General features: G+C 45.1%; 2 protein-coding genes across 6 annotated transcripts in view; both read right to left on the bottom strand.

Annotated features, from left to right (window-relative positions):
* Nucleotides 1-1,183: 1,183 nt before the first annotated feature.
* Nucleotides 1,184-4,290, bottom strand: TAF9B (TATA-box binding protein associated factor 9b). 2 transcript variants are annotated; one of them, XM_082061823.1, is made up of 7 exons: nt 4,208-4,290; nt 4,027-4,108; nt 3,522-3,658; nt 3,316-3,450; nt 2,520-2,601; nt 1,842-1,955; nt 1,184-1,624 (listed from the first exon to the last, which is right to left on the bottom strand). In XM_082061823.1, the coding sequence occupies exons 1-7, from the start codon at nt 4,256-4,258 to the stop codon at nt 1,458-1,460; spliced, it is 768 nt and encodes a 255-aa protein (XP_081917949.1). In that variant the 5' UTR covers nt 4,259-4,290; the 3' UTR covers nt 1,184-1,457. The 2 variants fall into 2 exon arrangements, with proteins under 2 accessions (XP_081917949.1, XP_081917950.1); XM_082061824.1 differs by having other exon boundaries at nt 4,212-4,268.
* A 3,126-nt stretch (nt 4,291-7,416) lies between these two features.
* The window catches only part of LOC309444285 (fibronectin type-III domain-containing protein 3A-like), a 37,254-nt gene continuing 19,518 nt past the window's right edge, over nt 7,417-25,152 (bottom strand). For all 4 annotated transcript variants that reach the window (XM_082061965.1, XM_082061964.1, XM_082061966.1 and 1 more), the window contains exons 6-27: nt 24,272-24,500; nt 23,298-23,567; nt 22,081-22,136; nt 20,793-20,947; nt 20,463-20,522; nt 19,606-19,744; nt 18,821-18,874; nt 18,100-18,221; nt 17,835-18,009; nt 17,503-17,589; nt 17,066-17,204; nt 16,466-16,534; nt 16,139-16,257; nt 15,948-16,053; nt 15,221-15,396; nt 14,291-14,404; nt 13,700-13,849; nt 13,068-13,348; nt 12,185-12,397; nt 11,258-11,424; nt 10,143-10,264; nt 7,417-10,000 (exon numbers count right to left, since the gene is read on the bottom strand). In XM_082061965.1, the coding sequence (XP_081918091.1) occupies nt 9,683-10,000; nt 10,143-10,264; nt 11,258-11,424; nt 12,185-12,397; nt 13,068-13,348; nt 13,700-13,849; nt 14,291-14,404; nt 15,221-15,396; nt 15,948-16,053; nt 16,139-16,257; nt 16,466-16,534; nt 17,066-17,204; nt 17,503-17,589; nt 17,835-18,009; nt 18,100-18,221; nt 18,821-18,874; nt 19,606-19,744; nt 20,463-20,522; nt 20,793-20,947; nt 22,081-22,136; nt 23,298-23,567; nt 24,272-24,500 (3,321 nt within the window). In that variant the 3' untranslated portion in view covers nt 7,417-9,682. The remainder of the gene's footprint in view (nt 10,001-10,142; nt 10,265-11,257; nt 11,425-12,184; nt 12,398-13,067; nt 13,349-13,699; nt 13,850-14,290; nt 14,405-15,220; nt 15,397-15,947; nt 16,054-16,138; nt 16,258-16,465; nt 16,535-17,065; nt 17,205-17,502; nt 17,590-17,834; nt 18,010-18,099; nt 18,222-18,820; nt 18,875-19,605; nt 19,745-20,462; nt 20,523-20,792; nt 20,948-22,080; nt 22,137-23,297; nt 23,568-24,271; nt 24,501-25,152) is intronic.

Below are 25,152 nucleotides of genomic sequence, written 5' to 3'. Positions count from 1 at the left end.
ATCTCTATCTCATCTCTATCTATCTATCTCTATCATATCTATCTATATCTATCTTATCTATCTATAAAACAGAATAGCTGCTTGGGAAACTTTGAGAGTGTTTAATACAATTATTTGTGTGTGTGTGTACATCCATATATAAATGTATATAAAACCACCTGCTGCATGCGTATACACGTTTGTTTGTGTTTCTGATTGGCCCTTAATGTCCCCTCCCTGCGGGGACAAGGGCCGGTCAGCGGTTCCTGAGCAAACGCCCCGTGGGGACACGGAGCAGCCCCGCAAAAAACCTTCTGTGTCCCCGTACCAGCTGCTTCATCCACCTGCTTGTCACCCTCGGGAGGAAACGCGGGGTTTGCATTTGTAAAGGAGCCAGAATTGGTGCCAGACCCCACAAGCAAGGGAATGGAGCCCTTGGGAAGAGCCCTGTGAGCTCCAGCGGTTACTGAGGACACGGGTACAAAAGCAAATCTGTATATATGTTTTTATATACAGCTGTTAAACACGCACTCACCACCCCAAACCCTCCCATGACAGGGTGGCTGAGCTTATGTTTGAATTAAAAAATAAAAAAAAATAAAAAAAAAATATATATATCTATATATATATAAAAATATATATATAAAAAGCATAGGTTTCTATGTGTTTTAGATATACGATATCTGAAGTAACCATGCGATATAGTATATATTATGTTATACATTATATAGTAATATTATGTGATATGTGCCCTATATTTTATATCTATATATGTAAAAATGTTCTCTGAGGTGTGTGTGGAGAGTGTGTGTGTGTGTATATATATATATATATATATATATATAAAAAAAAATGTTCTCTGAGGTGTGTGTGTGTGGAGTGTGTGTGTATATATATATATATATATATATAAAAATATATATAAATGTTCTCTGAGGTGTGTGTGGAGAGTGTGTGTGTGTGTGTATATATATACATATATATGTATGTATGTACGTATGCATATAAAAGTACCAGTTTGACCAAGCAATGAGTGGGATGTGCAGCAATTCGGAAATAAAGAACAAATCCTGGCTGGGATTTTACCTCCTGTCTCCCAGATATTTGGGGCAAAATAAAGGCTGATGTCCCCCAGCCCCGCCCCAGCGCACCCGGGACTCTTTTTGGCGTTATTCACAATAAATCTCTGTGTCACACCACCAAGCGTTTTCTAAAAATCACTTTTACTTGGTGCGGGGCAGAAGCGGCTCCCAAGAGACGGACACGCGTGGAGAACGGGGCAGGAGAGCCAGGGTTCTGCTGTCACAGCGACCGAGGGGCAACAGACACCAGGGACGACAGGACAGATCAGCCGCTTTCTTGTCTTCCCACCCAGCTGTGAATTAACAGTATTTACACACTCCTCACAAAGAAATCTCGGCAAAACCCGTCACACGCAACAGCCGTGGCCGAGGACGGGAGGGGACGGGCCAGTCTCATCACAAATTGTCGTAGTCGTCGTCGTCTTCGTGCTTCCTCTTCAGGGGGTTCGAGTCAGTAGGTGGATTCTGCGACGAAACCATGTTTGTGGTAATAAGAATGTTCTTTGGTCCAATTAATGAAGGATTAATCAGAACATTCTGAACTGTTGGAGTAGTTGGTGTGGCTGTGAAAAAGAAAAAGGAGGAGCTTGAGAAAATGAGAATTAATTTTCCCCGAGTGAAAGAGAACGTCCCAGGCAATAAAGCAGCGCGGTACCCCAACATTCTGGGCTAGAAACCCCTAAACCCTGGAAAATGCCACGTGCAGAAACAGACAAAATCAAAACCAAAAAGTGGTTTTGCCCCAAGAATCTGTGTTTTTTTCCCCGCTGGAGTTTTTACCTGACTTGACGGCCGCCTGGGACGAGGGGATCTGCACCGTGAACCGCTGTCCCGCCAGGGACACCGGCGTCCCCACCTTGGCCGACACGGACACCGTCTGCGCGGCCGGCGTCCCTGCAACCCAACAGCGCTCCGTCAAACAGCCGCACGCGTGCCAAAATACACTTTACAAAGAGAACACAACTATTTGCTCGCGCGAATTTGGTTTCGGAGCAGAACTTGTTATTTTCAAAGCAGAGGAGCACACGGAGCTGGACACACAGTCGGGTTTTCAGGCACATTTACCTGCACAATTCCAGGCTGCAAACGTGCTAATGTGCTCGTGCTCAGCTGCAAATTTAGTGAACCTTTTAAAATTGGATTTTATTCGGTGCTATGTGTAGTTCAGTGCAGCGCTGCGGCAAAAACCGCAACCTTACGTGAGTTACTTGAATTGTCTCTTCAAGTATAGAAATCATCGCAAACGCAGGAATAAAAATACGGTGTCAGTAACGTACATATGTATCGAGATAGTATTTTTTAAATGAATCTAATTTTCCTGATGCTGTTTGCTAAGATGTTAAACAATACGAAGCTCAGGTGACACCCGACACGTCCTCAGTGTTTGAAACATGTTTTAAATTGTTCCTCAGTGTTTTTTCCCTTCAAGAAATGAGGGTGGGGAGCTGCGTTTCCTACCTAAGGTGGGGGTGCTGGGCCGGCTGCTCACGGCACCCACGCTGAGCCGCGGGACCGTGATCCTCCCCGCAGAGGAGGAGACCTGGCGAAAGAGAACATGCTGTTCAGCATCCCCTTAGAAAACAACAGTTCTTAACACTAAAAAAATTCAGCTTCTTCCTGCAAAACCCCCGAGAGCCCGTTTTGGAGCAGCAACACACAGTTTATGTGCCAGCACCGCAGTTCTCAAGTGATTTTTGTGGTGTGAACGTCAGCAGCGCGAGGCGGACACAGCGAACAGCGCTCGGGGCCATCGGGGTTTTACAGTGGCTACCAGGAAGAATACAACATTTTAATCAACAATTATTACTCCACTCTACAGTTGGCAGCCATGCACATCCCATAGCAACATCCAGAACCTCAATTTTTAAGATTCTTTCTTTAAAATGGGCAAAATAAAATCCTACACATCAAGACAAGCAGTATTTTCCAGCAAGCAAGGTAAATCTTTTCCCTCTAAAGAGGAAACAACTGAGGTCTAAGTACAAAATACCCTTCAGTATCTCTACTTTTGCCTTTTACAACTTGATATTCAACTTGACCGTTTTGCCCTAACACTAAAAAATTCACAGATGCGTTTAATGGTTCACTTCACACTGCAAACGAAAGAGCAATAAGAACAGTTGCAAATTCCTACGGACAACGGTCATGGTTTCAAACGCTCCCTGACACACACAGGTCAGTGTTTGCCCTTCGGAGACGTGGGAAACCCGAATTCCCGACAGAAACCGCGGGCAGCAGGTGACTCTTTCCTCACCTTCTTCTGCAGGGACTTGAGCCGGTAGTTCGGGGCCGTCAGGCAGTACCTGTCAGGCGGCAGCCGGGGCCCGGAATACGGTTTGATCAACGGCAGCGGCGTCTGGTTCTTCTGCCTGGCGATATCTAACAGGAACTGCAGGGACAGGGTTACGCTCCCGCCCGCGTTTGGCCGCTCTCTGCGTTTATCGCGGTGGTTTTACTCACGTCTCTGGGCGGGGGGGATGTGAACGACTGGTCCGTCCGGCACTGGATCGCCAGCCTCACGTCGTCCGCGTCCACGTTGGATTTCTTTGCGTGGCTCGAGTAAATTTTTGCGTCTTCCAGTATCGTGGTCACGTACCCTTGGGAAAGCAGAACCTTTAGAATCGTTTTGGTTGGAAAAGCACTTTGAGATCGAGTCCAACCATTCCCCCAGCCCCGGCACTGCCCCCCGTCCCTGAGACCCTCATCTCTGTGTGCTGTGACCCCCTCCAGGGATGGTGACTCCAGCACTGCCCCGGGCAGCCTGTTCCAGTGCCCCACAGCCCTTTCCGGGGAGAAATTGTTCCCAATATTTCCATTAAGGCTGGATTAACAGAAAGCCATTTTCCCGCCCGCCTGTCACGGAAAGCGCGGTTTCCCCAGGAGTCGTTGAGGCTGACAGGGCCCCCCAGGGACCCCGGGCAGCGTTTCCCCCCCCAGGGCCCGCAGAGCCCCCGGCCCCGCTCACTGTAGGTGAACTCCAGCATCTGGTTGATGACGCGCGGCTCGTACTCCGTGATGCCCATGTCCTTCAGGATCTGCGCCATGACCTGCAGGCCGGGGAGGCGGCGCTGAGCCGGGCCGCGCTGAGCCGGGCCGCGCTGAGCCGGGCCGCGCTCCCCCGGCCCCCCGGCTCCCGCCCGCCCTACCTGCGCGTCCTTCGGAGCGCTCTTGGGAGACGCCATCTTCGCCGGCTCCATCGCTTCCGCCTCCTCCGAGCGGCCGCTTCCGGTCATGTGACCGGGGAGCAGCCCGAGGACGGGAGTTGCCATGGAGACGCGCCGTGGCCGGGGGTTGCCATGGAGACGCGGCCTGGCCGCGCCGGGCGGAGGCCGCAGGGGGAGAAGCCGCGTCCCGGCAGCAGCTTGTGCAGCGCAGACGTTGTTGTTTTTCCGCCTTCCTGCGCCAAAGCAAATAGGCCCTCGAGGGCTTTAACAGCCACAAACGGGGGTGCCGGTGTCCCCCTGCTTGTGGGGGCGGGGAAGGCCCAGGCCTCAGAGGGAGCCCCTGAGCCCCCCCTCCAGGGTATTGGGTTAGACTGGGCTTTGATGCTGCTTTTTATCATTCAAAAACTACATTTCTGCAATGCAGAAATTCTTATTTCTGAAAACACCTGTGGAGACAAAGTGAGACATGAAGGCACAGCCCAAGCCTGATGGGTTCGGGGCACTGTCCCCTGTCCCCACCAGGGCAGCCCACAGAAGGACATGTCGCTTCATTAACAGCTTTGACGGCCACTTTATACATTGTCAGCATTCCCAGGACTCAATAAAAACATGAGTATTGGCAGCAGGACTTCATAAGTTTGTTTTCATGGCAGCCAAAGGATCTCTATGTACTTTCCACCCAAGTCTCATCAAAAGCCTTTCTCTCGGTTTCTGGGGCAAAACAAATTGTTGTCTTGTGATTTTGTCCAACAGGGGAATGAGCAGCACACGAGGAGCAGCTGCAGTGGTGTCGTAATCCCCTGCGATGCCCAAACGAGGCGCGGGCTGGAGGACGGAGACACGTCCCTGCCAGCCCAGCCCATGGAAACGGGGAGAGACGCCAACGTCCCCCAGAGTGAGGAGCCACAGACACCCGCCACCGCTCTCATTCACGCCTGTGAGGCGTCGCAAAATGTCCCAGCAGCAGCGACACTCTCTCTCTGCTTCGGTTTCACACCGGGGAGCCGGACACTCGGCCCGGGTCAATTTACGTACCCAAAAACTGGAAAACGCGCGTCCGACACGCGCCAGCGCTGGAGGGTCGGGCGGCCAGAAGGACTCTGCTGCGGCTCTTTGGCGGGGAGCGCCGCAGCGCTGTCGGCCAAGTCATTTGACTTTCATGAGTCAGAGTACGTTACACAAAAACATCCTGCGAGGAGGGAGCGGAGGATGAATTCCAGACGCTGACCTTAGACAACAAACAAAACCCACTTTTTCCCCTTGTTTTAGGGAAGAGGGGGAGGGCGGCTCTTCCAACCTGGACTGGGTGCAAGCTGTGGATCAGGCTGAACCTTGGCATTGCCAGGCTGCCTGCTGTCACTGCCATTTAATCCCGATGCAGTAAAAAAGAACGCTACTTTGTACTGCCGAAGGGCTCTGGATTTAACCCCAAAAGCAGGCAAAGCCCCTTCTGTCCTTCAGATCTGTCTGCACTGTGACTCCCCTTCCCCACCAGCGCTGCTGTACAGCAGAGACTCTGTGCTGAGCAACACGACCAAGAGCTGCTGGGACTCTCAACCTTTCTGCGAAGGAGCAGCCGCCCTCCCTCTCTGCTCAGACACCGAGGTTCCTTTTGGTGCTGGAAAACAGGAAATTGGGTCACGGCCCGGCCAGGCCGAGCGCCGACTCCTCCGGCTGCCGCCACCGAACCGGGGACATTCATCAAAAAGCAACTGTGTCCCAGCTGGGAGCGATCGGGGTGAAATGGGGGCGACAGCCGGGGCTCTGCCGTGCACAGGGAGCAGCATTTAACTCACCAGCACAGCGGGAAGCATTGGGAATTTCTTCTTAGATTTTTGTAGAGGTGTTTAAGGTGCAGCAAATGGAAGTTTGAGATGTTTAGGTGCCTAAAGCTCTTGGAAAAACAACCACTTCCACCTCTCGGAAAAGGCAGCAAAAATCTCCCCAACACTCCAACCGGGCATCTGCCAGCACAATGCGGTGACTGTTCAGCGCTGACCTTTCCAGCCCAGATCCCCCACTGCTCGGCTCTACAAAATACTGGCTTTTGTCTAATCCTTCAGACAAGGAAAACTGCGTTTTGAAGACTGATGTCCAACTAATGGCTTTCCCGTCCTATCTTAATAATGTCATTAAAGCTCTGCCAGGAGAAATTTCTCACTTGGCAGCATGTGGAGGGTGGAAGCTCAAGTGGGAAATGCCCTAAGTAAACAGGGAGCGATGGAAAGTTAGATAACTGGCCCAAGTGGGCTAATTGCATCTCCAGTATCAAAAGGTTATCAGTATCAAAAGGATACTGGAGGTGTTCCCTGCCTGGGAACCACAGACACCTTCGCGGGGTGAGGAGAAAAGCAGAGTGGGGGTACGTGAATGAAATTAAATGCGGTGCAGCGTGTCGGTGGAGGAAGAAGGATGGCGGCAGGATGGGCAGCACAAGAATCAGGTGCAAACAGTCAGGAGTCTCAAGCCCATTTCCTCAGAAATTGTGCCTTGTGTCGGGGAACTCCGGCACCCACTTACGAGAATAATTTACATTCTTTAACTGATCACATAAGAATTGTTGTGTAGACGATTGGTGCTTGGACACTCACCTCGGAACGCATTTCTCTTCCCACCATCCAGGTTTCTGTCAGGGGATGAAGCCGGCCCGGCCCTGCCGCAGCACTTCGGCCTCACCCCGCGCTCCTCTTCTACCTCGGGGTTCATAAACGCGTCTTTTACATCCGCATTTCACACAAATACAGGGAAGCCACGAGCAAAACCCTGGACGCCGCCGGCAGCCTGAACCGTCCACAAAGCTCCAGTGCAGGGATTTGTCTCAGTTCTTCAGGACCAGACGCTTTAATCACAGACCTGTAAAACCTAATTCAAGTTACTTTCTCGCCACAGAAGGCAAGAGCGATGAGGCAGAGGTTAAGGCCAGGGCAGCTGGTTATGATCTGTAAGGTTCTTGGAAGGAAAGCGCTAAGAAATACTCATTTTGTGGGGCTACAAAAGCGTTGCCTTCTTCCTAAAGAAGAGGACGGTGTTGCACAAAGGTTCTCACAAATAACTCTTCTTCCAGAAAGACTTAAGACAGCTCTTAATGACACTTAATAATGATGCTGAACATGTTTCTTCACATGAAATTACACACCACGCAACCGACTGCTCTCAAATGAGATTAAAATCCACAAAAAGACACAACCACCTGGTAGTCAAATTTGAATACATTTGTATTATTTATTGGCTGTATTAAATATATTATCTATTTGATAGTTACAATTTAGTAATACAATGCATGGCAGCTTTAACATAAGTTTGAGATACCTCAACATTACGATACAAGAAAACTGAAGATACCTAATACATTAATGCCACTCGGGTACATCGTTCTGGAATGGACAAGAGCTGATGTAACATGGGTATTGCGGTCGGCTTTTGCAGGTATTTTCCGAAACGTGAGTCTTCTGTGGCAACTCCAGAAGAACTTTCACGTTTGAGGAGTCAGGACTTGTTAGTATTTCCTCTGCAATCCTAATTTGACTTTTAAAATGATCACAAGTATCGTCGCCAAATCAACCTCTACCAACGTCGTTCTAAGAGTTAAAGAAATAACCCTTTGGCAACAGAGATTTGCTGAAGGATCTTATTTGCTAAAAGTCGACTATGAAGAGAAATAAAGAGATTGTAAACTCTGCTGCAAACTAAAGACTAATATCTGTATAAAACTCTTTCCAACACTGGAGGGAGAGATTTCTATGATATAATAAATGATTAACTTAAAGTTCTGCTACAAGTAGAACAATACATTCAAACATACATTTTTCCAGGACTTTTAATCAAAATAAATAGAGTACAAAATGAAGATTACATTTTGAAAAGATTAATTTCAGATTGCACCATAAATCTACTTTTAAGAGTATTAAGCGATACTATGTCATAATTTAGGTTTTCCACATCTGAAATACAACACAATGCCTCGAACTCTATCGCAATATTATTCACCAACTGCCATAGGAGAAAGACCCTTAAAGTGATTAATTACTGGAAATACGTAGCCTGTAGCACTATCACATCCGACATTCCACAAACAAGTGCATCGCTCTGGTGTATAGAAAGTGTAGCCATAGTCTTGGCAAAAATACGCTAAATCTACTTTTCTCTGGCATGTTCCCAATGTTGTTAGGAAGACCCACGGTCAAAATTGGCGAGTTCCAGCTTTCCCAAATATTGGCCATAAAGACGACAGGCTCGTCTGTAGGTGTTCGCCAGCAGATTGAACAAGAACAGTCATACGTAGTGCACAGTGTCCTCAAAAAAATCCCCTCCAGACAACAAACAGGACGAGTGTCAGAAACAGTTCATAGCGGGCTAGAAAACAATGGAATGTGAAGCTGCTACCGCTGGGATAGCGAGTCGTTTAAAACGTCGTATCAATGGTATCTAAAAAGAGTTCTTCCATGTACAATTTGATCATTCGGGTTCAGTTAGAAGGGCATCCAAAAGCAGCTTGAACTTTTTTTTTTTTATTTTTAGGTTAATAATAGTACAAAAAACACTTGCTCAGTTTGAGCCAAATAGCGTCACATTTATCATAAATGCACTCTTTCTCCTTAAAGACAATACCTGTGCTTTTCTGAGGAGGCTGCGGAGATTTCATCAGAAGCACAGGGAATTACTTTTCTCTCAGGCACTGAGAGTGAAATGTGGATTGGGCCACCAGCTGCTCCCACCGGCGGAAGCGTTTCGGTCAGAAATGTGCGATACAAAAGGGGCCTTTTCTGCAGCGGCGCGTCCGCACGCCTGGGCTGGGCACGCGGCCCGGCCCGCTCGCCGTTCTGTCCAGCATTTTGATTAAAACCTAAAAATGCCGGCACCCTCTACTTGAAATGATTATTACTGAATCCAAAAAAGACTAAAATAACTGTAAAGTAGTAATATCGCTAAAGTCAATATTCTGCTTTCCTTCTACAGCCTATTACATGTGGTATGCTCTAGTAACGGTTTGCAGTTCAGTACGGCTCTAAGCTGAAGCGTTTGTGCTGCTGTATGTCACGTAGACCCAACGACAACGATACGATACCTGATTAAACGCTGCGCTCGGCTACCATGGCTCCAGTTGGACTCGCGCTGTCAACGCCGCTCTCTCGAACCGGCCGGGGGCCCCGCTTGGAATTGGGAGAGAGGAGGAGTGTGCACACACACCGCTGTGCACGCTAAGGCAGTTTGTGTTTCGTTTGCTTGCTGTTTTATTAACAGCTAACCCTGATTATAAGGACCCAGGATTACCCTTTCTACAAGAAATCTGCATTCAGTATTTGGAAAGGATCTGCCAACCCAGCCTCACTGTCGGCCAGCAGCAAAAGGTGGAAATGCACGAAACTCTACATTTCCAGCGAGGATTTTAATTAGAACTAACCATAAATACCCGAAATAGCTTCTGTACAAAAAGCTGAGTACTGAATAGGCTCTTGTCTACTTGATTACAAAGTACTGAATAACGACAGCAAATAAAATAGCAACCACGGCAAACCCGCAGAGAAGAACAATGGCGATGAAACGCTCTTCGCGCAGCGTCTTCTTGGTCTCCGCCAACTCCGTCGTCGAATCGGCGCAGGGCGGAACCAGCTCTCGCTTCTGAGATGAGAACACGGTGCTGGGGCTGTAGGGACCGTACAGTTCTTGCGATCCGCTCGCGTCCTGGGACTGCCGGCCGGCGCACACCCGCAGCCGATACTCACAGTTTGTCTGCAGGTTCGGGAGGCGGAACGAAGTCTCTGGTCCCTTGTACACCTGGCGAGGAGAAGAGAGAGAGAACCGCCTGGCACGGGATTCACCCCACAAGCAGGACACGGTATTTCCCATTCTGCTTTACGCGCGCGATAGTTTTTCCAAGTCAAAAAACCTCAAGTTCATGATGTGAAAGAAAAGGTACCTGCTCAAACTCTCTCCCGGCAGCAAGCTGAAGGATGTAAACAATGGAATCTCCCTTCATCGGCTGTAAAGGCTCCCATGTGATTTCGTAAGTGTTTTCTTCCAGCTGATTTGCTTTAGGTGCTAGGAAAAAAAAGTGATTTGTTGGCATTTTAGAAAAAGAGAACAATGGTCTCTACAAAAGTTCTTGGGTTTTTTTTCAATCACAAGAAAAGGGCCAAATCACCAGTTTTTACAGTGACTCATTTTCACAGTTAACGTAGTAAATGGGCAGCAGTTTCAGTGACAACAAGTTTTCTCACTCTGGCTTCAAATAAACTTTGCTTTTGTGTGGTTTGCACTGAAACTGTTCCAGTTCTGACACAAGTGACTGGGCAGTGTCAGTCTAAAAGCTGAAGGGTTTTCCAACGTATTTGTCAGTGATGTGGAGGTAACTGGCATTCTTAGAGGTAACAGTCATTCAAATAATTTTAAGCAATTAAGATTTGTTTCATTCTCATTTCTTCTCTGCTATATTTCATAACATAAGCTTAAAAAATGCTCATTGCAGTATTTGTAGGTTACACTTGTCTTTGTTTTCAAGCTGACAAGATGAGCTTCTGACGTCTAATGCTTGTACAGGTGAGCAAGCACTTCCGAATCACTAGATAAAACAGTATTCATGGCCACATACTTCCAGAGCCAAGATGATACGTTATAAACATGGATGAGTCACCTAGTTTCTCTGCAGGTAATTATCATCCCGATCTTCAGAATGACTTTCTCTAATGGCAATCTTTGACGCTTGTCTTAGAAAGTGAAGATCGGAGCAATTACTTGTGTTCTCCTTTGCCTACATGCTGTTCTAACTTCTATTGACGGACAGATAACCCTGAAAAATGCCTTTGTAGTTGAAAAGGGTGGAAAAAACCCTGCCTGTGAGGGGTGGCAGAGCCACCGGCTGGTCCTGGGGCAGCAGAGCCCTTCTCGGACCCAGAGGAAGGGCAGCGCAGCCACACTCTGTTCGCTGCCCCACAAAAGCCCTGCAAAGATGCTGGGCTGGGAAGAGAGTGAGGTCGTGGAGCTGGATCTCATACGTAAAGGGCTTGCAGGAGTTCCAGGGCGGTGTAACCTCACCTTTGAGAGATGCGGGTGGAGACTTGGTTGTAGTGAAAGCGTAAACTTCAGAAAATTCTCCCTCTCCAGCGTCGTTACACGCCTGGATTTTAAAATAGTACGTAGTGGATTCACTGAGCCGCTGTACCTTGTATGTGTGACAAGGACCGTTATAAACGGTAACAAACCTGCAAGAAAAAACACAATAATTTAGGATTATTCAGTAATCCCAAATTTGAATGTGACTATTCTAAGTGGAACATTTTCATACCCAACTTAAGTACAAAAAAGTGACATTCCGGGTGCCTCGGATTCCTACATACAGGCCATGAGGCAGCTCGAGCTCTGCTGTTGTCACCAGCAGTTCACAATGTGCATTAAACCCGTCCAAACTGGTGCAAGTCCCAGTTTACATTCCCAAAGCGTTTATTCAGCCTGTCCCGGTGCTGAGCTGCAGCTGTACACGGGCTACCGCTGAAATGACATCACCAAAACCCTTGTATGTACCCGGTACGTTGCAATTTCACATTAAAGAAGAGCTGTCAACCCCAGGTCTCTTATATGCAAATTGGACTTCATTTTAGAATTCCCAAAAAATAGAAAAACTGGCTACAGCAGAAGATGGGGAGATATTACTATTTAAATAGTAATTAGTATTTACTGTTTACAAGTAAATTTAAGTGCAGCAGCTACTAACAGCATCTGTGATGGAAAGATGGGATGCAAAAATGCAAACTAAGGGGCAAACTTTGGGCTGCCCAGCGCCTTACTCGTGCCACCACAAGTGAGAATACTGAACCACTGAATCCCAGAATCAACTGGGTTGGAAAAGACCTCGGAGATCATCAAGTCCAACCCTTGGTCCAACTCCAAATGTCTTCAAAATGTCTTCAAAACTTGATACGAAGCTGTAAAGCAACAACATCCTTAATGTTCTCATTATCCTACCTGCCAAACCTGTCCTCCATCTGCAAGTTGAATTGTGTGGGGTTGGTGATTAAAGCTCTGCTGGGACCTTCACCCCATTTCAGTTTAAGGCTCTGGTAGCTGAAGACGACGCATTCCAGGGGGGGCGGGTCCGGAGGTAGCGGTTTGGTTTTGGCTTTCATGGAATGACTGAACGGACCCACTCCCAAGTTGTTGATGGCCTGTACTCTAATTCTAGAAAGGTGAGAAGAGCAGCTATATGGGTAATTTACTGAAAAATGCTACACAATACAGCAAGATTTAAAATTTGTAAAGAATATAACTCCAAACAATAAAGCAGTTCAAATGCAGTTAGAAATTAACTATAAAAAATAATTTACTTCAAAACAAGTCAACATAATTACACTGCTTTCAACATAACGAAGCTTCAGTGTTTCTTAGCATCGTTCAGGTTCATTCTCCACCTCAACCTGAACCGTTCGCCTCCCACTGATGCTGAAGATCCATAATCTGAACTCAGCTTTAACCAAGCGACACAGGAACAGCCACTCCGCTCTTACCTGCACATTCACCCTCGTGTGGCGAGATACTGACTATCGCATTCCACGCACTGCTTCTGAATAAAACAACTCTAAACCCAGAGAACTTAGGATCAAGCCTTGGCTGTGAGACAGAATGTTGATCTTAACACAGCAACCTTAAACTCTTGCAACTAAAACATCATGGTTTCAGGACATTACATCTTTTTAAAATGTCTTTTTTCCCCTTCAGAGTTGCAGAGGGAATGAGGCAAATAGTCTGTAGGTGAATAAAAATGTACCCTGAAACTTTAAAACTCTACCCTCAAAGCTATTGCTTGAAAATCCTACAACTGTGGTATCAGAACAAAACGACTGATTATTACCTGTACAGAGTGTCAGGCAGCAGATTCTCAAGAACATGGCTTGTATTTCTTCCAACAGTCACCAGCTGCTTTTCCCCATATTCTATATTATATCCAGTGATCTCTGACCCATGACAACACGGTTCTTCCCATTGAATCGCAAGGCACGTTGATAAAGGAAGAGAAATCTCCATTTGATCTTCTTCAAGTAAATGCAGCACGGACACGGGCGCGGGCACCGAGGCGGGGGTTGTCACCACACCGGCCTCGCCAAACAGCCCAGCTCCAGCCACGTTCACAGCCTGAGGGAGACACCGCGGTTATCTACTGAATCTACATGTTTCTAACCGGTCAGATGGATATCGCGCTTCCTTCTGCATGGCATTAAAAGCCATTTAGGGGAGAATGGAAAATCTCCCACATAAAATGTGAATACGGCAAAATGTCTGGTAGATAATGCAATGCTAGATCTCAATTTAATTTCTAAAACCACAGAGTTAGGAGGGACTTGGGGGGGAAGGAAAAGTTTTTTCACCCATTACCTACTACGTGGCATCAGTGGGCAACATTTTCCATCTCCAGCTGCACTTTTTCTTCAACCTCTAAGTACTTGTTCATTTGCTTAGTAACAGGTAACAAAAGGCTTTTCATACCTGGACTCTGCAATAATAGGTGGTTGCGGGTGTGAGACCTTTGACTTCGTAGCTCTGGCCTGGGCCGGCGTAGGCGACGTGCATGGACCCTTCCACCTGCCCCCACTCCAGCCTGTACTCCCCGATTTCTGCGCCGTTGCACGCAGGGCTCTGCGGGTTTAAGCGAGAAATTCACTTTCAGCTGTTGCACCAGCGTCACCTCTCGTTCTGCTGAACAGAGACTGGAAGAGAAGCGCTGGGGCTGAGACCTGAGGTCTTGTCCACCAGAGCCATGGGCATGATTTCAGTTTTGGCTTGTTGAAAGGTTTCCATCTGGACACGTGGCTATAGTAACAACTGGGATGAATTCATTATATTATCTACTAGGTACCATGAGGAGGACTGAATGTCACCCAATTCATGCAGTTAAGAGGGAAATTCATAGCTGGCAAAAATCTACAAAACCAATGTATAACTCTATAAAGAAATGTGCTTAAAATATTCCACCCCTCCGTTTGTTATTTCTTCCATTTCTGCGTATCCCACGTGTGCCACTACCATTCCAAAGGCCAAATATTAATTTGTGTATTACTGAAAATCATGAAAACCTACCTCCCATGAAACTACAACGCAAGTCGCGCTTTTACAAGTGATCAGGGGTTTGCAACACTGATCGGGGGGTCCTGGGGCAGTGCAGATCTCTGCCTTGTCAGAGTGGGGGCCAAACTGCGAGAAAAGAAAACCGCGTGAATATAGTAACAGCAGCAGAGCAAAACCTGATATGCGAGGAAGAAAAATTATTTTTAACTTGACAGAGAAAGAAATAGTTCAGTGCTTAGTTTCACAGCACCGTTTAAAATGCCTTTCAGGTAGCTCGCTCTCTAACCTGGCCCCGTGGCTCCAGGATACATCATCCTCCCAACAACCGCTCCCGCTACCATCCTGAAACTCCCTCCACTATGACTTTGTAACTCCTCCTTCCCCCGCCGGCAGGATCTGCCTTCCAGAAGCAGCCGGGTGCTGTTTCAATCAGACTTTTACGCAAGCAACATTTCATCCCAACATTACTTGAACACACCCCTCTCTACACAATACTATTCCCAAGCCACCGATCCGCAGAGTCGAGGCCGATTGTCAAATGTAGCATTTGTGCCTTAAGAAATGGCTCTCAGTGGTTACTCACAGCCAGAAGTGTAGGGTTGACACTGCAAAATGACTAAAAGTAGTAAAAGAACGTCTAGCACTAACTTGGACTAGTTACCTTAGGTACTGATAGTAATCCAGCAAAAACGACAGAAATGCGACACATGGGAAACATCCCCTGAGTTGGGGACATTCCGTCCGTCCTTCAGCCCTAATTTATTGAATCTTCTTTGAATCAATTTGTTTTATGCTGTAAGAAATTTCACTCCTTCAACAGAAATAGAACACAGAAGCTACAAAATACCATTGGTCTTGAAAGACAATAGGATATGAGTAAGAAAACAGTATATTACTCTTGTGTCAAAAAGCAATGTTTGATGTTGTTAGTGCAGTGGTTACCCCAACTTTATTTGCTGCTCGTATCCAGAAGCAATATGTTCTCCCTGGGAGAAGACTGGTTACTACATATTCAGAGGCTGGGCCCTGATACACTTGTCTGCGTTCGTCTTCTTCAGCACTTGCCATCTCCAGGATATATTCTGTAACCTCCGAACCTCCATCCACGGACGGTGGGCCTAGGAAATTAAAAGAGAATTTATCTTCACCCCCCTATTAATTTCATGAAACACTTTTGCTTTTGAGTAAGTTTCTAATGAGCCTTCTCAAGCAAAAAGTTGACTCAGGTGGATTCTAAGTGAAAGTGCAGGCTTTAATCGTACATCTGAGTAGAAACACTTAATGAAGCTTGTTTTTCCCTCCCAGAGAGCAATGAGTTTAATGCAGCCTTTACTAGGGTTTTTCAGACATTTTTCCTATATTTCCTTCAAAAACCAGTGTATCTTCATTACTCTTTGATTATCTCCTTTACTGAGACTAAAACGAGAGGAGGTGGGCTGATTTCTACATTGCCAGACACGTGTCAGTAACTGGAAGGTATTTCTGGCTGCTCAAGTCTCACCGCATCGCTGCATCACCAAACCAGAGGCGGTCAGCAAGCTCTGGCCGCCTTCAAAACATCAGAACTGCGGGCACGGACCACATGACTACATCTATATGTTTTCATTTGCTTTTCCCTCTGAAGTATTGTACAGATTTTTCATTTTTGCTCAGAATCACGGCAGCTTACCCCACTGTAAAGTGATTTCCTTGGGCTTCGCTTTGCCTGCCAGGTATGGAGGGGGACACGGCCCAGGAGGAACCGCTGCCGTTGTGACGGTCAGAACATCAGAAGCCTGGCAGGAATACACGTTATTTTAGATTGAAAACAAAACAATACGACACTAAACCAGAAATAGAAGTGGTTTTCATTTTTCTCACCTGGCTTTCGCCACCTTTACTGGCACAATGGGCTCTCAGCCTGTACGAGGTGCCGGGCCGCAGGTGATCGCACACGTGCTCGCGCTGGGCGCCGCTGTAGATGGTGTCCCATTTGCTTCCTGAGCAAAGACAGACAATACTTCACGCTATGGAACTTCTGCAAAAATCAACCTTGAAAATTCTTTCACGCAATTATTAATTAAGAACTAATCCAGCCACAGAATCCAATTTGAACGATCAATTATGCAAAGAACATGTACAGCACAACAGCGATCAGTACGCTGAACTAGCACACAAATTAATTAGTACATAAAGATGATTGCTCACCAGCTGATGCTTCTGAGATTTCCAAAAAGTATTTAGTGATGTCTGATCCTCCATTATCTTTGGGTGGTTCTGAAAGAAATCAACATCTCAAAATCAGTTACAGAAGATTTTAAAGCAGTGCGTTATTTTGTTATCAGCTTTTTCTGAGACCATATTCATTATAGAATACACTTAACTAGCAAACTCGATTCAAACAGAAAATTGTGCACTTTTATGTTCACAATACATTTTCAAGAACATTTTTTTCCCCTGTTATTAAATTACACCAGGAAGAGGAGTAAGTAGGAGAATATTGCCAACTTCAGGTATCGCCTCTCAAAATGAACAGCACGTGTCTATTATTTAAGCATCATGGCAAATCGAGAGGCTGTTACACCAGCCAACAGTATTGACTGCTGCTCTAAAATCAATCAAGAGAAACGCTACGTTTGGCCTGCAGCCTCAAAACAAACCAAGGCGCAATTTTTTGGGAACGTTCAATATGGTATCTGCAGAGGCAACTCATTAGCCTGAGCTCGCCTCTGGTTTTTAATCTGCGTTACTGAGCGTCCGTAGATACACAAGCAGCCCCAAAACACGGTGTCACCCCAGGTCACCTACCCCAGGTGACTTTGACGCTGTGCGAATGGATCTTGCCCTTGACGCTGGGTTTACCGGGCGGCCCCGGTTTCTCGGGGTTGGTGCTGAGTTCCACCACCTCGCTGGGGCTGCTCCTTCCTTCGCTGTTGTAGGCAAAGAGCTGGTTCGAGAATGAATGGAATACGGAAGAAATGCTTGGTTTAATGACGAGCAATATGCTGCTGGTTTAGAAAGTTCTTCCTTATAAAAGAAAACCAACTTCCAATTGAAAACAAAATTAGCTAATGCAAACAAAAATATCTAATTTGTATTACGATTCCACCAAAAACTATACTAACAATGGCAACGCTGCAGGTAAGTTTCTGCTGTCTCCACAGAAAGCGTCTCAGCTGCACAAAAACGCTAAGACTCTAGAAAAGCATACAGTGATTAAATTAGAAACAAAATATAGTACGAACCCTGAACTTATAGGATGTGCTCCTCCTAAGATTTCTTAAAGTGCATGAAAGTTCATCTCCATTGTACTGTGGCTGGAAACCATAACCCTGTAAAGGAGGGAAAATGAGAACCAACGCAGTCACTAATTTTCCACAATCAAACAAAAAAACACGAGGTTGATCTTTTCTTTTTTTTAGCTTGAAATTCATCTCTGTTTTGTGAATACACACGATACTCGGCAACAGTCGCAGCGTTTGGTTTGAAAGTAAAATCCAGAGTTGATTTTTTATTTGAGCATTGCTGCGCGTCAGGCTTTTGCGCATATGTAGAAATCAAAGCCAAGGGCACTTACAGAACCTTCCTCCTCCACGTCCAGGCTGTAGGTGAGCGCGTCGTCGCAGGACACGCCGTGCGGGGGGCTCCAGCGCAGCGCCAGCCACGTCACCCCCGCTTCCAGCAGCACCGGGGGACTCGGCGCCGGGGGGACCATTCCAGCCGTGTAATACGTCACTGTCTCGCTGAACCCACTGCAAAAGGATTCCAGAAAACAAACCAACAAAAAATCAACACCAGCACTTGATGAGAAAATAGGTGATATGATACATCGCGCTCGTTACCTCATTCCAATATCATTTTTAGCAGCTAATCTGAGCGAATATTTTGTCGAAGGAGAGAGTTTGGTAAGTTTGTACTGCTTCAGGTGCCCGTAGTAGCATTCTTTGAAGGCTCCGTTCTTGCCCTTTAAAATAAGAACAACCCGAGTCATGTTTTGCACAGGGATCACGTCCTCCCTGCCAAGGTCACCTACTTCACGTTTTCCTAAATTTCAGTTCACTAATTAAAAGAAATAAATCAGTAAGCCTAAAGAATGTAAAAATCTAATGTCATCATGGCCATCCTGAGCATGCCTGACTGTAATCCTGAGAACTCTGGATAATAAAACCTAATTTTGATTGAAATATCTGTTGATGTTTTGGCATTGTCAATTTGACAAAATGGTAATCAGTAACTGCAACTGAAATCAAAAGGCATTTCAGTTATAAATCACTTTGGAATACGTTTTAGTTAAGACGTTCAAGAGCTGAGTAACATTTGTGACAGCGACTGGAGAGAGAAGCCAAACGTTCACCCATTTAAACACGGTCTGGGGATTCATGATGCTCTGAGCGACAAGAACCAATCAAGGGAGGATTCGCGCTTTTTAACTGCTTTGTCCCTTTAAACTGTCTGGACAGTTGCACTGAAAATAGTTAACGTACCTAAGCAAAAAGTATTTTTAAGTATAACTGGTCTACACATGTCATTATGATGGTTTGTTTGCACTAGAAAAGGTCTTACCTCATCCCATTCTAAAAGAAAATTAGTTATTTTGGAACCATTGTCATTTGAGGACTGAAAATAAAGAAACAATGAAACAAGTTAAAATCAAGTAATTGTACTTGAGAAATATTTTTGCACATTAAAAAAAACATGTTAACAATTGGATATAATATATTCTAACTTCCTTTTAAAAGGAATTCTGTTAATTCTCATCATTTAGAATATGAAGTTTTATTTTATGAATAACGTAAATTATATTCTTAGAGCTTTTTTTCTTGTGTCCTTGCACTGTGTTCTCCAACTGGGCAACGTCAGCGTTCAAACACGCAACGTTCGTGCTTGTTATGACATGAGAACTGGGAGCTTCCTTCACAGATTGTACAAATAATTGATTTAATTTAAGGCATTTAGCTATAAAGTGTTTTCCAGGTTGAAGTGCAGTCATAAGGAAAACAAGGTTACCAAAAAGTCTTCACAGATCCTGTATAGATTCAAAAAGTTAAATCTATAAACTAGCCAAAGAAATTCACTATGAGTTGGTTAGGATAACTATATGAATTATAACCTTAAATCTATTTATCATCCAGAAAGCCCAAGCGAAAATAGAAAATGCTGTTCTTTCCCAAGCTGCCAGTTCAGAGGAACTTTCCTACCGGACAGTTCACCCCCAGGGAGACCGACCTGCTGCCGGCTCCATCACGCCCCAACCACCAAACTGAGTGAGCACCAGCAGAAACAAACACCTAAAGCACACACGACACAAGTGACAAAGGTCACTGAAGCAAACCCGCCGGACCACTCACCTTCCACTGCAAACTCAGGCTGTTCTTGGTCCTGTTAACCAGCTTCGGTGCAGCCGGACAGTCTGGTTCACAGCTTTCGGTAGTAAAGCTCACTAATTCCGAAATGGACTCTTTTATGGAGCTGCTGGTTGCTGAAACTCTGGAACAAAGGAAAAAAGGACAATTGATTATGTTGTTATTGCATCAGCACCTGGCAATTTAAGGACAGAGCTGTTGGCTCTAGAAATGAATTAAACCATGAGCAGCAGTTACAGCAACAAGACCAGGAATCAAGGGTCCAATTGCTCTTCTTTCAGATCATTGAAGCTGACGTTAAATTAACCTTTTGCTAAAAAGACCTTGAGATTCAAATACAGACAACACTTACTTGTGCAAGAGTACGGACACCAAAACAGCCTAAATCAGCTGCTGAGGCAAAACAGCCACGTTTACCGGTGTAATTGTTTAAATGGGCCAATCTCTAGAACAGTCATGCTCATTTACGTTTGGTTTTGACTAATTTTTCGGAAATACTGTCCATCTTAGCAAACAAACTGTAGGTAAAAGCAAGGTGGATGTTATGGAAAGGAACGGCATGAACCATCTTGTTCTACAAAATACCAGAGGATAACTTAAAGTTTGTACTTCAGAGAAACAAGAAAAGACAGAGAAGACAGTAGGGAAAAAAATGAGGAGATATTTGCATGAAATTAAAAGATAAGTGGGAATTTAGATGGCAACAGGAGTGTTTACAGCTATGTATTTTATGCAGAATATTCCTCAAGATGTTTGCGATCACACCTTTTTCACGTAGCCACAATACTTTTGTAACGAACATCTCACCAAAAGCACTAAGGATTTCATTTCCAGAAATATACCTGGCATGATAATCAGTTGCTGGTCTGAGATCAGGAAGCGTAATTGTTAATTCTTCCCCACTGTGAAAAAGAGGAAAAAGACACCCAGAGTTACAGCTCTTCCTTACAATTTGAAGGATAAAAGCTCATTGAAAAGCAAAACCATGTAGCGCACATTTAATTTTCAAGTTTTCCATTGGCCACGTAACTCTTTAGTGATATTACTTAAAATTTATTTCCCGTGAAGTAGGTAGGTCTGCAAGTCAACAAACAGCTCCTGATAGAGAGATTGCTGATCGGTTAATGGTTTTAAACATCGGTATTGTGCTTAAATGAAGAAACTAAACTTACACATAGACAGATTTAAATTTTCCATTTTTACCACTGTTGGATATTGCTACTTCAAATGTAAATGCTGCTGGACTATGACTATGGCTCTCTCCATTCTGTGAACTAACTGGGAGATTCCAGGACAGAACGGCTGATCTTGCTTGTATATCAGAAACCTATTAAAAGCATAAATAATGCAAGTAAGTTTGCTTTCTGTAATAAACGGTATATTAGTCAATAACATGGTGTCGCTAGTTTGCCCATGAAGTTCCTCACTGGAGGAATTCTTTACCTTTGTAGTGGGAATACTGAGTCAATATTTGAATTTAAATTATTTCCTCTTTGCATTTCTAAAACAACATAGAAAAGATTTCCCTCTGAACACTAAACCAACTTACAGACACGCTACATTGTCTCAGGCTACGAAGAGAGAATTTCTATTTCACCTGCACGCTTCACATCACCCATCTGGAGCAAATCTGCAGATCTGGAGTCTTGAACACTGACGCCACATCTTTATTCAGGCCCAGTCGGATGGCCCCACTTTCTAATTCTGTTACAACTCCCTCACACGGCCTTAATATTACACCACTAAGCTAGATGGTAGCAACAGGCTCTGATTTTAAGTGCTCATGACTAAAAGTTTGGGTCTAAGCTTTTTGCTGCTTAATTCCCACATTCCCAATTTTCTCTGACAGAGGCGACACATCCTTCTATCAGCACAGAGCGCTACAAAATGAACAAATACTCCCCCAAACCTTGAGCAGGAGAACACAACCCATGCCGACTGTCTAGATAACGCAGAGTTTCATTAAGCACGCTCAAGAGCAAAAAATACCAGCGCAGTTTTAGCCTTGAGATATTTCAATTAACGTCTCCAGACTCCAACTTCCTAAACAAGTCTGCAAGTACTCAAATATTTGCTCCAATTTCTAAACGTAAAATAAAGAGATCGTCTGTTTTTCTAAATTGTATTTGAAATATTTTTAAATCCTCTATGCGGAACAAGAGATGGTTCCAAGAGTGGAAAGATTTGCATCAGTTTAGCAGGTGCTAAAGCCCTCGTGTGTCCCAGAGAACTTCGGCAGGGGGCTCGTGCTCTGCTCACACACTGCGAAACTGAGTCACAACGCTCAGAAAGGGCCTTTCTACAGCACGGCTGCCCTTGCCCAGCTAGAAACTAAAATACATTTGTCTCTATTGGAAAACGAAACCGTTAAGAAAAAAGAAAAAGAGATCGATAAGACACGTGTTATTTTATAGAAAGCGTATGCCCAGAAAATAACGGTATTTTAAGGATAATACTTACGACTGGCTTGCCAATGCTCAAGTGAATATCACATTTCTTGGGTTCTGTGTCAGATTCTGAAATTTCAAATACAAACCAGATTACTGAAAAGCCCAAGAGCAAAGGAGCCTGTTCCCAAAACACCACCGCGAGATGGAGTTCTCCTCATTAAGGGCTTAACAATAGGACTTATTGTGCAAAGTTCATTTCCCCTGTTTGTTTTGGCTGCGTGACGGGGAGAAACACGAACTATCCAAAACTAACAGTGTTACAAAACCCCTTTTAGCACATCCTGCACAAAGGGGATATTTTCCTAATCTAAGCATAAATGGGTTTTCTTTGACAACACAAAAACAATCCTCCAAAAACGAAAGGTGTTAAAAAAATGACAATAAGATCTTATCTCTCTATTGTATGTGCCCTCCCTGAATTTCTATTGCAAAACGCTTGCTCTGGGCACAGTTTGGAAGCAGCCTGAGCAAAACCGCACGCTAAAAATACCTAGAGGTACCAAAAGGTTGACGTCTGGAAACTGAATCCTATCTCTCAATTGTCCATGTCCAACAATTCACGATATTATTCTGCCATGGAATAAAAAGCTTTTTTCCCTGTGACCTGGATGAGGACGAGCCCCTGCAGCCCAACGAGGGCACTTCAGTTAAGACACACACGAAACACCAAACGGTGCACGAATCGCTGAAGGAATCACGACAAGAAACTGTCTGTGTTTCAGTGATGCTGCTTCAAACCAACAGGAAAGACAAAGACATCGTACACGAGGTATTTTAGTGTATGCAAGTAAATAGCCATCAACTATTAAAAAGCTCAAACATTAATTTGAGCAAAACAATGCACTGAACTGAAATGATAAGCAGCAACCTGTACAGAGCTCTACTCAAACCTTCCTACTTCTTGAGGTTTTCAATAACTCCCAGTTATCTGAAAAGCAGCCCCGACAATGACCCCAGCAGCTCATCCCCAGCAGTTCTGGGTCAGAAACGGCACCAAGGGAACATTAAATCTGATAAACCTCCAATGAACACACTTGGCATTACCATTATTTCTAGAGGAAAAATATCCAAACACAATGAAAACTATGTCAGGCTTTTTCGAACCCTGAGTAGCCCAAGACAACTACCAATCTTTTGTTTTTCAGAAATTGTTCTGCAATGAACTTACAGTTTGTTTGGTTTGGTTTTGCTCTGTTTTGGGTTTTTTTTTACCCTTTCCCAACCTACCTCCCACCTCTGGTTCTGCAGCGCCCTTTGTTTTTCCGATCTGCTTCTGCTTTAGCGCTCCGGCCCCTTGCTGGCCCTTGCCATTCCCATTCTGAATTGTTGCGTTGGAAGAATTAACAACTTTATGTGGTGAGGCCGGAGGACTGTTCAGTTTATTGTTAGCGTGACCACCAGCTTGTCTGTCTTTTAGCCTTTTCTTCAGGTGTTCTTGCATTTTGAGACTCCTTTCATCCCGCTGAATGAAGTTTGTCCTTCCATGAGAACGAGGTTCTACAACGAAAGGAGAACTTATGCCATTACTCAGTATCATTTATTAGACATCTGAGAAAAGCTGCGTAAGTCAGAATAACTGCAGCAAACACAGAACTTGAAACCCACAGAACGTCGCTGGCGTCGCTTTGCCAGGCTGTACATGTATTTTGAAACGTTTAGTTAAATGCTACAGGAATATACACAAAATATCTGCATGCAAATTTCAATTTTTGCTATTCAACTCATATCTAAATGGTTCACTTGTTTTTTCTTAAACATTATTTTTGATCGCTTGCTGAGTTTAGGGTTTGGGTTTTTTTGAATTTAATTCTTCAGGCCTTTCTCTTTTGTTAGTTGCTCAAGATCACGCTTTGCCATTGTCTTTCTTCCCCAACACAGCCACAGAGTCACATTTTCAAATAAGTGTAAGCAAATTTAAGACCCAAACTAACTTTTTTAAACATAGCTTGGGTGGTACTGAATATTTCACCCTGGACATGAAATAACTTAATTAGCAATTTCAGCTTGAGAGATGGTGAACGGTCTTACATCGTCTAATCTCCTTCTGTGCTAAATGCTTGTTTATACAACAATGCATTTAACAAAAGATATTCACGCCAAGGAGAGTGTGATTGTAGAGAAAGGTCGAAGCATTGATAGCAACAACACGAAGGCTGCACGGAGCGGAAGGCTCTCTCGTGTCTTTGGAAACAAAACCTCACCTTGTTCCTGGAAAACGTGGGGCGGCGGGTGCTGGTGCAGGAACTGGGGGGGCAGCTCCCCCGTCCCCGGCACCGGGGGGTACACGGGGTGCGGCGGCGGCAGCAGCGCGTGGGGATGGTGCAGGTAATGGGGCGGCACGTGGGGCGGCGGAGGAGGGTGCATGGAGGGGTGGAATTCGGCCGAGTGGGGCAACACCACCACCTTCCGAACCCCGTTCTCTTCCACCACCTGGCGGGGGAGAGAAGGAATCAGAAGCTGGTACAAGGAACCTGTCTGTGCGCCTCAATCCAACACAAGGAGATGCTAAAAAGCACATCCGTACGTATGCACAGCAATATATACGCCCCTTCTGCAGTCAAATTTTGCCAGCGTGAAATAAATTAATGTCTCAACATATTGCTTTTCCCACAGTACATTTAAAATACGGTAAGGTTTTATACAACACTTCTCTAAATCTTAAAACCGAGAAGAGGCTTTGGACAGAACACAGGTTTCAAAAGACAAGGTCAGGAGATCCCAGCAGAGCGGGACTCGCAAAAAGACACATTAAACAAGGACGCCGTTGAGTAAAACAAAGCCCAGTTTAGTCTCAGCTTTTAGACCCCTGGGACAGACAACCCAGCCCAGTTTAGTCTCAGCTTTTAGAGCCCTGGGACAGACAACCAGAGGCTGAGGATTCCAGGGCCCTTTCTCCAGGTGGGTTCACGGTACAGACAGACTCAGAAGCAAACTAGATTGTATTAAATCCTATTTAAAGGCAGACAACAAATCCATTGTTTCCTCCATGCAAAACAATGAAACAGGTATGAGCAATCCATAAAGTAAATAATACAAAATAAGATTCAACTTATTTACGTAGCCCTCTTACTAAAAACATACA

The sequence above is a fragment of the Streptopelia decaocto genome (genome assembly GCF_964273445.1).
Source record: "Streptopelia decaocto genome assembly, chromosome: 10".
Lineage (NCBI taxonomy): Eukaryota > Metazoa > Chordata > Aves > Columbiformes > Columbidae > Streptopelia > Streptopelia decaocto.
Note: the sequence above shows the minus strand (reverse complement) of the source record. Positions and strands in the feature narration are given on the sequence as shown.

Bases quoted from the DNA above. Each gene is read 5' to 3' on its own strand.
- TAF9B (XM_082061823.1), bottom strand. From the start codon at position 4,258: ATGGAGCCGGCGAAGATGGCGTCTCCCAAGAGCGCTCCGAAGGACGCG. The intron at 4,109-4,207 runs GTAGGGCGGGCG...CCCGGCCTGCAG, and splicing joins GCGCTCCGAAGGACGCGCAG to GTCATGGCGCAGATCCTGAA. The intron at 3,659-4,026 runs GTGAGCGGGGCC...TGCTTTCCCAAG, and splicing joins GATGCTGGAGTTCACCTACA to GGTACGTGACCACGATACTG.